Genomic DNA, 12,883 nt, shown 5'->3' with positions numbered 1-12,883 from the left:
AGATTCAAAGCTTTAAAAATTCTATTTCAAACTTTTGAACAAACAAGTTTAAAATCTTAGTTCCTGAAAATCTGCGTAACTTAGGGCTCCAACTAACGATTATCTTAGGAATCAATCATTCGGATAACGGATAAGATACAAAATTTTCACTTTGCATATTTGTCATTTAACCGCTTAAGGAATTTTTAAAACATTACAAATACATAAAAATGCAAACAAATTGCTTTTTCAAATGATACTTTCATTTCCTAAAATGCAATAGTGTAGCATTCCTTTAGTGAACGCTTCATTTGTAGCAAAGGATGAATCTGCAGCTAAAAAATACTTTTAAACATCAACATGTTAAAATCTCAGCCATTTCTGTTAGATTTAACAATAGTACAGTTTTGGGCTGGTCTTTAATAATAGGATAGCAGAAGGTGCTTTAAAGATTTTTACAGAACTTGAACAAGGTGAAGCTAAATTATTCCACTTGAGGAATTCTGGGTAGATCATATTTACAGATAAAAACACAAAATGTATTTTTTTGTACAGTTTTGGCTTTATTGCAGCTCAGAATATACCGTTCATTTGGCAAATGGCTTTTTTTTAAGTCTATATATTCCAGTTAATGATTAATCTATTATTTCAATAACTGATTATGTTTAAATATTTTCAGCCATAGTGCCATCCTATTAATAACAGGATGATGAAGACACGGGTTCATCAACGGCAGACTAACAGCCTTCAGTCATGTAGAGAGCAGGGAGATTAAATATTTACTCTCAAACTGATCTGAACAGAAAAAAAAAATCTTAAAGACATGTTAGATAAAAGTAAAACATTTATTCACAACATTAATGAAATTGAGCTCTTATCAAAACATGACTTAGATCTCTGGAGGAAGTTTAAACTCTTTCATCTATAGAAATGTTGGTAATCCTCCAGGTTTCTTTTAAAGCTTAAGTCTTGACTGAGGAAATGGTCACTCCATCAACTTGTCTTTGTTGCCTTGGTGATATGTTTTGGGTTGTCACCATGCTAAAAACCCATCTTCTGTGTTCTGCTTAAGAAAAAGGACTCAGGTCCAACATCTGGACCCGAGTCAATAAACTTCAATAAACAATTTTTCTTCCCGTTTGTGTGAAGGTTTTATGAAGCCAAAACCAATGACGGTATGAGGTCCTTTGCTGGTGGCGGGGAGTTTGGCAGTGAGCAAACAGAGATCCAGAGTATCTATTCTTAGCTTTTCATCAACCTATAGTTGTGAGTTTTAGGCTGCATTCACACCAGCCCTGTTTTGATTTAATTGAATTCTGGTTGGTGTGCCTAGAAAATCTGGTTCTCTTGGGAAGATGTGAATACATAATCGAACAGTGATGCGTACCCAAAAAAGGTAACTCTAGTACGCATAAAAACCTCGGTGTCGGTTCCGTTGCAGTGAACTCTGGTGTGGTTCGAATACATATGTGAACGCCAAGTGGTTTCCATCTGTGGTTCTTGGTGCAGCGCCACCACAGGTGAGGAGGTATCAGATGAAAATGTAACATGTTGTCATTTTGGTCCCCAATTGAACCGACTCTACCAGACTAACACATCTGGAAACAATCTAAGTTGATCTCAAGTGGAAGTAAAGATGTTTTTCCGCTCTTAGTTGTTTTTGGTTCATTGTTGGTTCCTTCAAGGTTTGGTTTCCTGAAAATATTGTAATAACCAAACCACAACTGAAAATGTAGATACTCATGTTGACGAGCCAATGGGTTTTGAGCCGTTTATGATAAATTAAAAAGCAGTTTTTAAGAAGCAAGAACAAAATAGAAAAACTACAAACAGAGAAAGCATAAACACAGAGTCTCTGCTTGTTCATCAGTTTTTCCAACAGACAGCAGGCTGTGTGGCTCTGGTGTTCAGTCCCAGACCTGATGGCTCTACTGATCCATGGGCTCCGGAGCAGCGAGCGAGCTGACAAAGGCTTCGTAGAGCTGCGGGTGGCAGCGCTTGTACTCGTTGATTTTTCTCTTGATCTGTTTGGGTGTGTCCTGGTAGTAGTTCTTCTCATCTCGAGCCATCGCCTGCAGGAGCAACACAAAGAGGGACGATGAAGAAGGAAGTTTTCACACTCAGAAACAACCTGGACAAACGCAAAACAGAGGTTTGAAATGACAATTTGATTGAACAGAGGTAAAAGAAAACCAGTTTAGTCTCATTCTGAAGACAAACAAACAACCTAGAAGGTCAGATAAATCCGAATGTTATTCTTTAACTCAGCTCTGATTTCAGTTCTCATCATAGAAATGAACTCTACATCTTGTGGCACCGTTTAAAGCCTCAAATATAAAAGTGTGTTTTTCAGGGACACTTTTTGTTGCAAGGCGCAATCAGCCACAACTCACCAGGGTTCAGAGTCAAGGATGAAAGTCTTTCTGTGAAATGACTTCAATACAAAGAAATGCTGATGCTTCCAGAGAAGGCAGAGGAAGAACCACTGATGAAAATCCATTTGAAAGCTGCATGACCATCGGTTATGAAACATCTTTAGTCCCACAAGGCAATGGCTCCACACAATAGATAAAAGCCTAAAGTTTATGAGAGGTTGAACTCAATTAAAATTCTTAATCGCACAAATATGAACCGACAAAATATGACTGTCGTTTATCGCTGTTTGTGGATGTTGTTTATGTGTCACATTTATGGAAAAGAACTGAAAAGGATTGAGTGAAGACAAGCCTTTGGACCACTGGATGTCAAAATTGTGGACCGGGGGCCATTTTCGGACCTCTGCAGAATTTTGTTTGGCCCCTCAGTACGCAAGGATAGGAAGAGATTTTTACAAACAAAAATAATCGTAAACATATAGTAAGTATTGACTATGTCTCTGCTTTCATTGAATACACTTTGATAAAAAAAAGGATAAAAAGAAAAGAAAAATGAGGACAAAAACATCTTGGAAAATATAAACCTGTCTTCCAATACAGCAAGTATGCAAGACAATCAACAACGGCTTACAAAATCCTTTTCTAGAAAAATTTGACTGCTTTATTAAAAATATTGTCTATTTACTATATTACTGAAGAGATACAAACAACAAATGTCTTACGAAATATTTTTTATAGTTTTAACTATGAAGTCAAATTGTGGCCCTCTGGTTCTCTCAGCTTGACCATTTTGGCCCAAGTAGCAGAAAGCTTGGAAACAAGTTGTTTAGGTAGAAGCAACAGGAAATAAAGTCTGGTTGTAAAACATACTGTCACACTTCCAAAGTTTAGAAGCTCAGAATAAGAGCTGAATTTATCATTTCCAGCCACCGTTTCTGTTTGAACCGTCACCTTGTAGTTGTCCTTATGTTCTCGGATCATGTGCTGGACGTACTCGATCAGGTCGGACGACAACGTCTTGGAGTCCTTCTCCTGAAGGCTGGCCTCCTCCTGCAGCTCTGATGGTGACCAAGCAAACCAAACATCAATCTTTAAAGATTTACTAAACATTTCAGTCATTTGAACCTTCGGAGCAGAAATATTAATTTATGGTCAAATTTAATGTAAAGCAGCCTCAGAACAGTTATTTAAACCTCACACAGCTTTATCTGTCTACTTCTAGTTTCCACTGTTTAGTTAATGACTGTAATGGTTAATTTAATTGTAATTTTCCATTACAATTCTTGAGTTAATTCACAAAAGTAGGACTGCGGCTAATGATTATTTTATTAAACGATTATTCTGACAATTAATTGGATAAAAAAAAACTTGGCACATTTGAAATTTTTTTCCTTTAAATACATTAAAAGATGCAAATAAACAATAAAGTTCATTCTTCAAACAAGAAAATAAACATTTTATTGCCTAAGATGCAACAATATAGCTTTCTTGTAGTGAATTTGGACTCAGTAAAGCTAAGACAATGCCACTTGAGGAAAAGTTCTGGGGAAAAAATTTTTACAGACAAGGGTGTTTTTATATTAAATATATTATGTAAAGTTTTGCCTTAATTACTTCTCTGAACGTTTTTTTCAGCAAACTGCTTTTTTAAAAAGTCTGTATATTCCAGTTAACAATCGATTACTGAATTAGTTGATGATTATTTCAATAATTGATTCATCACGTTTAATTTTTCCAGCCCTAGAAAAGTCCATGATGAAGATTCAGAAACTCACTGGTGAGAATGTAAGGTTTGGTGACGATGGGGGCAGGTCCTCTGTCATCGGTGTCTCCTCTGAGGAGCTGCAGGAACAAACACAAACACAGGAAGTAAGTAAAATGTATTTGTAAAACACCTATCACAAGCTTTAAAATCATAAAGTGCTCCATAAAGACACAAACATAAAGAATATAAAAACTGTCAGTAAAAAATCTATTTAAAAAAAAGAAAATCGCCCTAACAAGCCACAGCTCAGATTACCAAGCAGCAGCAGAGAGAATTGGTGATCTATTTGAACTCTGAGAAATGAAAAAGCATTTTTAAAAAGTCTGAACTTATCTTCAGAAGGGTAAAAAAAAAATTCAAAAATTTCAGCTTGAAAATATTCCTCTTAGGAAGCAAAGCAAATATGGGCAGTTTAAGATCTCAGAAGTTCAACGTGTAACATAACCATTATGTTTGTTTTTTTCTGAATTAATACATTAAAGAGTAAATCTATCAAACTGTTTAATAGAACAGATGCTGTTACTTCATTGTTAAAATTATTACGTATTTCCACTGTTTAAAACTGATTTTGGGCAGCATCATGCTGGTTTTAGGTGTGGTTGAAATGAGTAAATAAATAAAAAGGACCGTGTGCGTTGGAGCAACTGGAGAGGGAGACGCACACTGTCCGATCTGTGCAGCGGGAGACTGGACTTGATTGAATGTTTAAAACTAGTAAAAAAATCAAAGAAAAGACATAAAACGGCAATCAAAGTTCGCCCCAGCGCTGCAGATTATGTGTTTTAGAAACTGGATCGGAGCTTCCACCCAGGAAACGCCGCCTGGTGCGAGAGGACGCCACCGAGGGGGAAGACAGACGCTCCCGGTATGATCTGGACTTTACTTTTCTTTTTGGGGATTTTTGGTGGTGCCACTCTTTTTTCTTATATTTTGGGGGGAGGGGGTTGATGTTTTGGATTTTTTATTTTGGATTGGGACTTTGGATTAAAACGGAGAACTACTTCCAAGACTTTGTTTTGTTTTTGAGGATATGGAACTCGTTTGCAGACATTATTCTCATTAAAAAAAAGAACGGGAATTTTTGGACATTTAATTATTTAGGCTTTTTATTTTTTGCTGACATAAACTGAGTGATTTAAATCCAACCTATAATTATTTTTGAGGGATTTTTGGTTACTGATCTATTTATGAGAATAACTATTATTATTTCTTAGTGTTGTGGTTTTTTGAATAAATCATTGTTGCTAAAAATCAACAAATTTCATATTGAGTGGTTGGATATTTATTTTCTTATCAAATTAAGTGGTGTAACTTATTTTACCTGATTCCTGTGACAGATTGTGAGTTCTGCTTTAAATCGAGCTGAATTTTACAAACGTTTGATTTGAGCTTTATAACCGACACTCTGCCGCCCCCTCCTGGCCTAAATCTGAACTGCAGCATCTGGTATTAACTGGAAGCTCTTCACTTAGGAACCAGAAAACATTGTATTTAGCTTTTAATCACTGAAGTTTCTGTTTACGCTCTTGAAAACAAAACCTTTGTGTCTCATTTAAGCCCAGCTGTTCTCCTTACTGTCTGTTTCTTTATGGGCACAGTCCGGTTAGGATCAAACGACAGACCCATCTCCTGCAGGTTCCTGGCCATTGATTTGTTGTTGTCCCAGGCATTCCTGATCTGAGCACTGAAAGAGAGAGGAAATATTGAAGACACACAGATCCAGGAACGACAAAATCCTTCCCACACATACCCAAATTTATTTACAAAACAAACAAAAGGCAACAAAAAGCAGCACATAAATCATGTGACAATAAAATATTTTACAAGATTTCTGCTCTTTTGAATTAAATTAGCTTGGCACAAAAACCGGGTCAGATCGACTTCTGTTCTATAAATGAAAGAGTTATTTATGACAGAGAATCAGGGACAGGCTAAGAAAAAATAAGAAAATAGGGATAATATTACAAGAAAAAACAGGATTAAGTCAAAATAATATGAAAATATTACCAGAATAAAGATGAAATAATACAAGAAAGTTATATTATGAGAATAATGTTGTATGACAAAACCCATTAAGAGAGTAAAGTCATAATATGAGAAGTCAAAATATTACAACAAATATATTGCACGTAATACAACATAATACAATACAGTTGTAACATGAGAATAAAACCATAATATTAATAGAATAAAGTCATATGACAGTCACAACATTATGAGTTTAAGGTCAAAATAATACATAAATAAAATCTTAACATGATAATAAGGTCGTAATATTACCAGAATAATACAAGAATAAAATTTGAATAATCTCAAGGCTGAAATGATCACTATTGTTTCTATCACACTTTTCTAACTAACTAACCCTATGTTAACAGACATCTATTCTAATTTTCCAATTAACTGAAAAATTATCACTTTAAGACAGTGATCATCAAAATTAACAGATAAAATCTGTACAAGTGTCGGTACGTGTTTTTATTCCGTCTATAAAATATACTAATGTCACCTGAATTAATGGAATAAGCTATTTCGATTCTATGTAAATTTATTAAAACACATTTGTTATGAAAGTTTCACAGAAAGTATGAATCCTAGGAAACATCGGTCCAGATTTGACCTCTAGGTTCCAGGTTTAAAACCAGAGCAGGTCCGATATAGTCCGTAAAAACGGTCAAATAACCGGATATTTTACCCTACAGCGAAATCTAGGAGGGCTAATCTCAAATTTCACAAGTTTCTAAAGGTCCCGGTCAAGCGATTAGACCACGAGTGTCGAGAATAAAACAGTAAAAACACATTTTAACATCCTGTTACGAACCCTGCTGCTAGCTAATAGCCGAATGGTTCGGAACTCACTGTTCAATCCTCGGGTTGGCCTTCTTCAAAAACTTCTTCTTCAGCTTCTTCCGGTCCGTGTTGTAGTCGAACCGCTTTCTTCTCTTCGACTGTTTGGTTTTCGGCATTTTTAAAATGTGAAAATTGCTTCAGAATGGAGACGGAGCAGCACTGGACTAGCGAGCTGCACACAGAACGTGCAGCTGGAAACAGGAAGCACGTGCGTGCGTCTCCCCGGTCATGTGACTAGAAGCCACGCCTTCTTACATTTTTCCTACACTTTTTAAATAAGAAATGTAATATAAAAAAGTAAAATATAAAACAAAACGTATAAAATAAACATTAAGAAATATTTCTACTATAAAAACTACCTCAAAAAGTAAAGCAATACATTTTAAAACTTAAAACGTTATTATTACAAAACAAAGCTGACATTTGGTACAGCTGTAGTTAATCTTGGTTCATATGTACAATTACTCGGAAATCAAAATAAAATTTTGATTGTTCCTGGAAAATATTTTTACTCAAGTGACTAGTGATTAATTTTAATGTAATTGTACAATAGTAACGGCAAAAACATATTTTCCAAAACCAAATTAGTAATTGAAATTTGATTTTCATGTCTGATTTTCGTGACAAAAACAGCACATTGCTGATATTTTGTTGACATTTTTCATGCTAATTTTCCATTATATGCTTTTATTGTCTGAAAAGTTGAACAATTATACAACCTTTGTGTCCACTTTATCCAAGTTACACATCGCACAAATATCCACAAGATCCTGTCACAAATCGTCACTCATGATGCACTTTCCTGGAAAAGCTTTAATCCTAAGGGATATATGAAAAATAAGCTGCTCATTAGAGTTATTTTATGCTAAGTGACATTAGCTGCTAATATTATCCTCTAGATGTTAGACTGAGTTAAAGCTTGTTTTAGAAACTGCAGCTCGTCTTAAAACATATTTTTTAAACAACTAATTCAGCATGGTCTAAACCCAGCCCTACAGATTTTCTGAGATATTGAATTATTTTTTTTATTTTCTGCTTACTTCAACCCCTTTAACGAGCCAGAGGGGATAATTATAGAAGCCGATCAATAACTTTCAACTCTCTGCCCAATCTCTTCTATTATCAAAATGAATGACAAAACAATGAATGGCATTCCTAATGCACCTTTAATGCACTGTGGTCCTGACTTTATTGACCGGGGCAGGAAAATACACTTCCTGCAGAATGAGCGATGAACCTCAAACAGATTCAGCTTCACAAACAAAGTCATTTGATGATTTATTATACCTGATTATTCAAACTTGTGTCAATGAAATTCATGATGGTGAAAGTTTTTTAATTAAAGGATATATTGTTATAGAATAATAAGAGAACCGAGCAGTGGGAACAGTTTGGAAACTGATTATTCCTTTACAGAAAAATATTGAATATTTTGATATATGACCAATTTTGGAATGTAATCACACAACTGTATACATTTATTCTTATACAGTACACCATAACTCAGAACAAAAATATTATTAGATTGCATTAATGAAGCCGAATAAGATCCTTTTGGCCGAATTGTTCATAACAAAAATCAAAAGACTACTTCCTGGTAGCCAAATTGACCAGGAAGTATGTAACTACTCCAAAGTTAATACTTAATACTTGAGTAATCTTTTTAACAAATACTTTGTCCTCTTACTTGAGCAATTTCTTGGACAGCTACTTTTTACTTTGACTTGAGTAAAAATATGTGGAAGTACTGCAACTCTTACCTGGGTACAATTTTTGGGGTTTCTTTCTTTCTTTCTTTCTTTCTTTCTTTGTGTATTCTACCCACCTCTGGCCCAACGTGTTGAAATTCCGACTTTTTAACTAGAACGCTCTTACGTCGGGCGTTACGTGAAACCCCGAGTTCCCATTTCCCAGGTAACTAGAACGGAGCGTTAGACAACTTTTAAATTGGATTTTGAAAATAATTTTGAGTCAGAAAAGGAAAATTGGTCAGAGTAAGAGGTCTGTCGTGACATCTATGTTTTAGTCAAGCGGTAAAAATAGAGAACAGAGTGAGAGCTCTGTATTTTTGCTCCTCTATGACATTAGCAGCAGGGCGGAGAGGAGGAGGAGAAACGGGAGGAGGAAGAGGAGAGGAGGGGCGCTGCACGGGGGTTGGGGGAAAGCAAAGACAGGTTTCGGGTTTTCCTAGTTGACTGGGCGGTGGGCGGAGGTGGCGGACGGTGTACAGGAACTACAACCTACCGGGAGGGGGGTGGATCACCAGGAGCTGCTGCTGCTGCTGCTGCTGGAAGCCGGCTCAGCATCGACATGGAGCTGGAGAACATTGTCGCCAACACCGTGTTGCTCAAAGCACGGGAAGGTAAGGATGTTAGTGGCCGGGTTGACTGCAACTCTCTGCGTGTGTCGTTTAGAGACAGCCCCGGTCCTACAGCCGGGTTGATGCCCCAGACTTGGGGGTTAGAGGAGGAGTTGGTGCACTTCCTCATCGCCTTGCTGTCAAAGCTGCTCTAAATATGAGGAGGATATGACTTGTTTTTACTGCCAGATAAACTCTGAGGGGGTTGTACTTCAGGAAACTGTCAATAACCGAGTACTAAACACAAAGTAGTTGCAGTAATAATGCTGTGGATAAGTCCGGAAGACGCTGCAGCTGTGGAGTGAATTTGCAGCGGCGCATATTTTCTTTTTCTTTTTTTTCTCACGTTGCAGCATCGTCTCTGTAGTTTGCGAAACAGGATGTTGAGGCAGAGTGGTGCTGCGCCTTTTCGCTTTGTGCGCACATTTGGTTTAAACGCGAGGCGACCCTTTTTACAGGTGGATTTGAAAACCATGTAAAAAGTTCAGTGATTCAATTAAAAAAGTTAACTCGCCTATTTGATAGATCCTGGTGGATTTCTTTAACTTAGAAACAAAAAAAATATTTTCATCTCAAAAAATTATATCAAGTATCTCATAGAGTCATTGTGGATGGTAGTACTGTGGGCAGAATGGATTTCCAGTAGCTGTCAGTCTTGCAACGAATCTGTAGAGGCCTCTGATTGAAGACTGTTGCCATATGACAGTGTTATGACTGTAATGACATGCTAACAGCTCTATTTCCATGCAGTAGAGATAAAATTTCATAGTAACATGTCCTGAATGACACAGTCAGCTGCTAGCGCCGCTTTTGCTGCTTTTGCTGCTTCTCAGTTCATGTATTTGAGCTTTTGAGATGTTAATTAGCTTCTCCCAGTTGTGAAATCAACTCTCTGTTGCCATGTTTACACAATATTGCAACTGTCCAAAAGTAAAAAGAAGCATGTATCCTTCCAGGGGCACATTATCCAGAACCAGAGGAAATTGAAGCTAATGTAACAGAGCTCCTCCAACATCCTGTCACTGTGAGCGGTGCAATTTATTGGATTTTTGTTGGAGATCAGGGTTGGACTGAAGTATAAGTGAACTCTGTAGCTGGTCATAGTGTCTGAGCAGCTTGTCGACTAGAGAGAATTTGACAAGAAATGTCTTTTCCTTAAAGACATTATTTAGTTTTGAGGAAAAAGGAAAAGTTCAGTGATAACTTACAGAAGAAGAGTTTTTACCTTCCACTATTAACCTACCTTCCAGCTAGGTTTTCATGAAAAATTAATAAGATTTTACAAGATTTGGACTGTGGCTACAGTCAATGCTCAGAGAGCTACCACACACAGACAAATCCATTACATGTGTTAAATAACCCCTGAACAGGACACATCAGAGATGACCTGTCTGGGCTAAGGAGAACGGGCATTCAAAGCCCCTCGACTATTAAATGGTAAATAAACTGAAAATAGATAGTGCTTTTCTAGTCATACTGACTGCTGAAAGCGCATACACATCTCTGAATTTTTCCTTCCACTTAACTTTCAATATGCTTATAAACAGCACTGTGAACAGTGGGTTTCTTCAGCAATTATGTTACCGAACTTCTATGGTGAGGGTGTCAATGTCTGGACAAATGCGTACTAATCTATTTTTTACTGGTTTTATGTAATATTCTTCTCAGTTTTCTGAGAAGCTTAATTTCAGGTTTTCATTAGCAATGCTTCACAATTAATAGAAATAAACACTCGAAACATTATGATGTGTCTGAAGAATTTATATTAGTTAAATCAACTTTTGAGTTATTTCCTAATTTATTGCAATGCAGTCTCTAGGTTGGTTAGAGGAAAATGAGCAACACAGTTCGTGTCTGTTTAGTTCTTTAAACAGACAGAATATTGCTCCCTGTGACCTCTGACCTCCTTTAAGCATCCCTGAGTTTCACCAGACCTCTTGAGTGTGAGTGCAGTTTGTGATGTGAAGGCAAGTTGTTCAGTTTGTAGAATCTACTCCCATATATTAGCATGCTTTAGTCTATTAAAGGATGAACCCTCTGATTTTAAAGCTCAATGAAGTCGTTGTTGTCATGAACAGTTCAGCTTCAGATACCAGAACAGCTGATCTCTAAAGCAGAATCAGACTGTTCTGTGAAATAAGCGCTTCAGCTGCATTGTTCTTCATTGTCACTGTTTTGGTCAGAACCTGAACAAGTTTTCCAGACAAATAATATTTCAGCTTCTAACAGGGTGACTTCCATGGATCTATCAGCCAAAAACCTGGGATTCAGAACATGATCTACTGAAGCATGATCCATTGTTCACCTTTTGTTTGATTCCTTTTCCTCAAAGACATTAGTCAGTTGCAGTTCAGGTTGATCCTGGTGTAGTTTCACTGGACCAACAACTGCTCAGCAATTTCAAATCTGGTCTTTCTAACTCTGGAGTATTTTTGTGGTTTGGATGCTTCTGTTATCTTTGTCTCCTCAGAGAGTGATTTATTTTCTAGCTACTTGAGTTAAGAAAATGTAATAATAATGTGGCCAACATTATGAAGACAACATTGTTTGTGACCTTTAAATACTTTCCTGTAATTCTGTTAGCGTGTAATTTCCTCTTGATGCATTTCCTTTTTCTCTCAATTTTTCCCAGTAATGGATGCTCAGCACCAGCCGACTCAAGTGTTGAGTTGAAACGTTTTCTGATTTAGATGTTTTCAGAGTGACTCCAAAAGCTAATTGTTTCGTTTAATTTTAAGCTGTTTTTCCTTTTGAACATCTTACATCTGAAGAAAGATATAAGATTATGGAAGATAATAAATTAACAAAACTGAGGAAAATCAACTAGGATGTACAGATAAATAGAACAGGGCCAGAGCATGTTCTGTAATAAAGAGGGAAAAACCCTAATGGCTTCATCAATGACTCCCTTCAGAAAGGAGGTGCAGCAAGCGCACACAAACCCTGAGCAATGGATACTTTCATAGAAACACACAAATTACTCCATTAACAACTTCTTTCAAGAACGAGTCAGTAAAAAGAGAAGCACAGGGCCAGGGGTACTTTCTATGACAAAAAACAAAGATTCACTAATTTAGTAACAGTAATATCTCCATCAATGTTTTTTAAAAGAAAGAGACAATTAAAGAGAAGCACTAAACTATAGGTACCTTCTATGACAAAAGCAAAAAGAATGTACGTACAAAATTTGTACCAGCAATAGCTTCATAACTATTTAAGAAAGAGAAGTAAAGATACACACTGGCCAGTGGTACTTTCTATTTGAAAAAAAAGAAAATATACTAATTTAGCACTTATAGACTCTATCGTTTTTTTGAAACTTCTAAAGAGAAGCACTGGTGCAGAGATGCTTTCTATCACCAAAACAAAACAAGAACATACTAATTTAGTACCAGCAAAAAATCTACAAATGTTTTTATAATAAACAAAACTAAGGAGAAGGACTGGGCCAAGGTTACTTTCAATGACAAACAACAACAACAAAAGAAAATTAATTTAGTCCCAGCAATAACTATAGATGTTTTTAAAAGAAACAAAGCTAAGTAGAATCTCTGA

The 12,883-nt window shown here is 36.4% G+C and overlaps 2 protein-coding genes across 2 annotated transcripts in view; one reads left to right on the top strand and one right to left on the bottom strand.

The window, feature by feature from the left end:
- Positions 1-805: 805 nt before the first annotated feature.
- nop16 (NOP16 nucleolar protein homolog (yeast)) lies at positions 806-7,186 on the bottom strand. Its single transcript, XM_028031659.1, has 5 exons — positions 6,979-7,186; positions 5,695-5,803; positions 4,130-4,196; positions 3,306-3,412; positions 806-2,051 (listed from the first exon to the last, which is right to left on the bottom strand). The coding sequence occupies exons 1-5, from the start codon at positions 7,083-7,085 to the stop codon at positions 1,908-1,910; spliced, it is 534 nt and encodes a 177-aa protein (XP_027887460.1). The 5' UTR covers positions 7,086-7,186; the 3' UTR covers positions 806-1,907.
- Positions 7,187-9,073: 1,887 nt separating this feature from the next.
- The window catches only part of grk6 (G protein-coupled receptor kinase 6), a 53,789-nt gene continuing 49,979 nt past the window's right edge, over positions 9,074-12,883 (top strand). Inside the window, exon 1 of the mRNA XM_028031727.1 lies at positions 9,074-9,331. Within this exon, the coding sequence (XP_027887528.1) occupies positions 9,280-9,331 (52 nt within the window). The 5' untranslated portion in view covers positions 9,074-9,279. The remainder of the gene's footprint in view (positions 9,332-12,883) is intronic.

The sequence above is a fragment of the Xiphophorus couchianus genome, chromosome 11, assembly GCF_001444195.1.
Source record: "Xiphophorus couchianus chromosome 11, X_couchianus-1.0, whole genome shotgun sequence".
NCBI lineage: Eukaryota > Metazoa > Chordata > Actinopteri > Cyprinodontiformes > Poeciliidae > Xiphophorus > Xiphophorus couchianus.
This window is presented reverse-complemented; position numbering and strand designations above follow the sequence as displayed.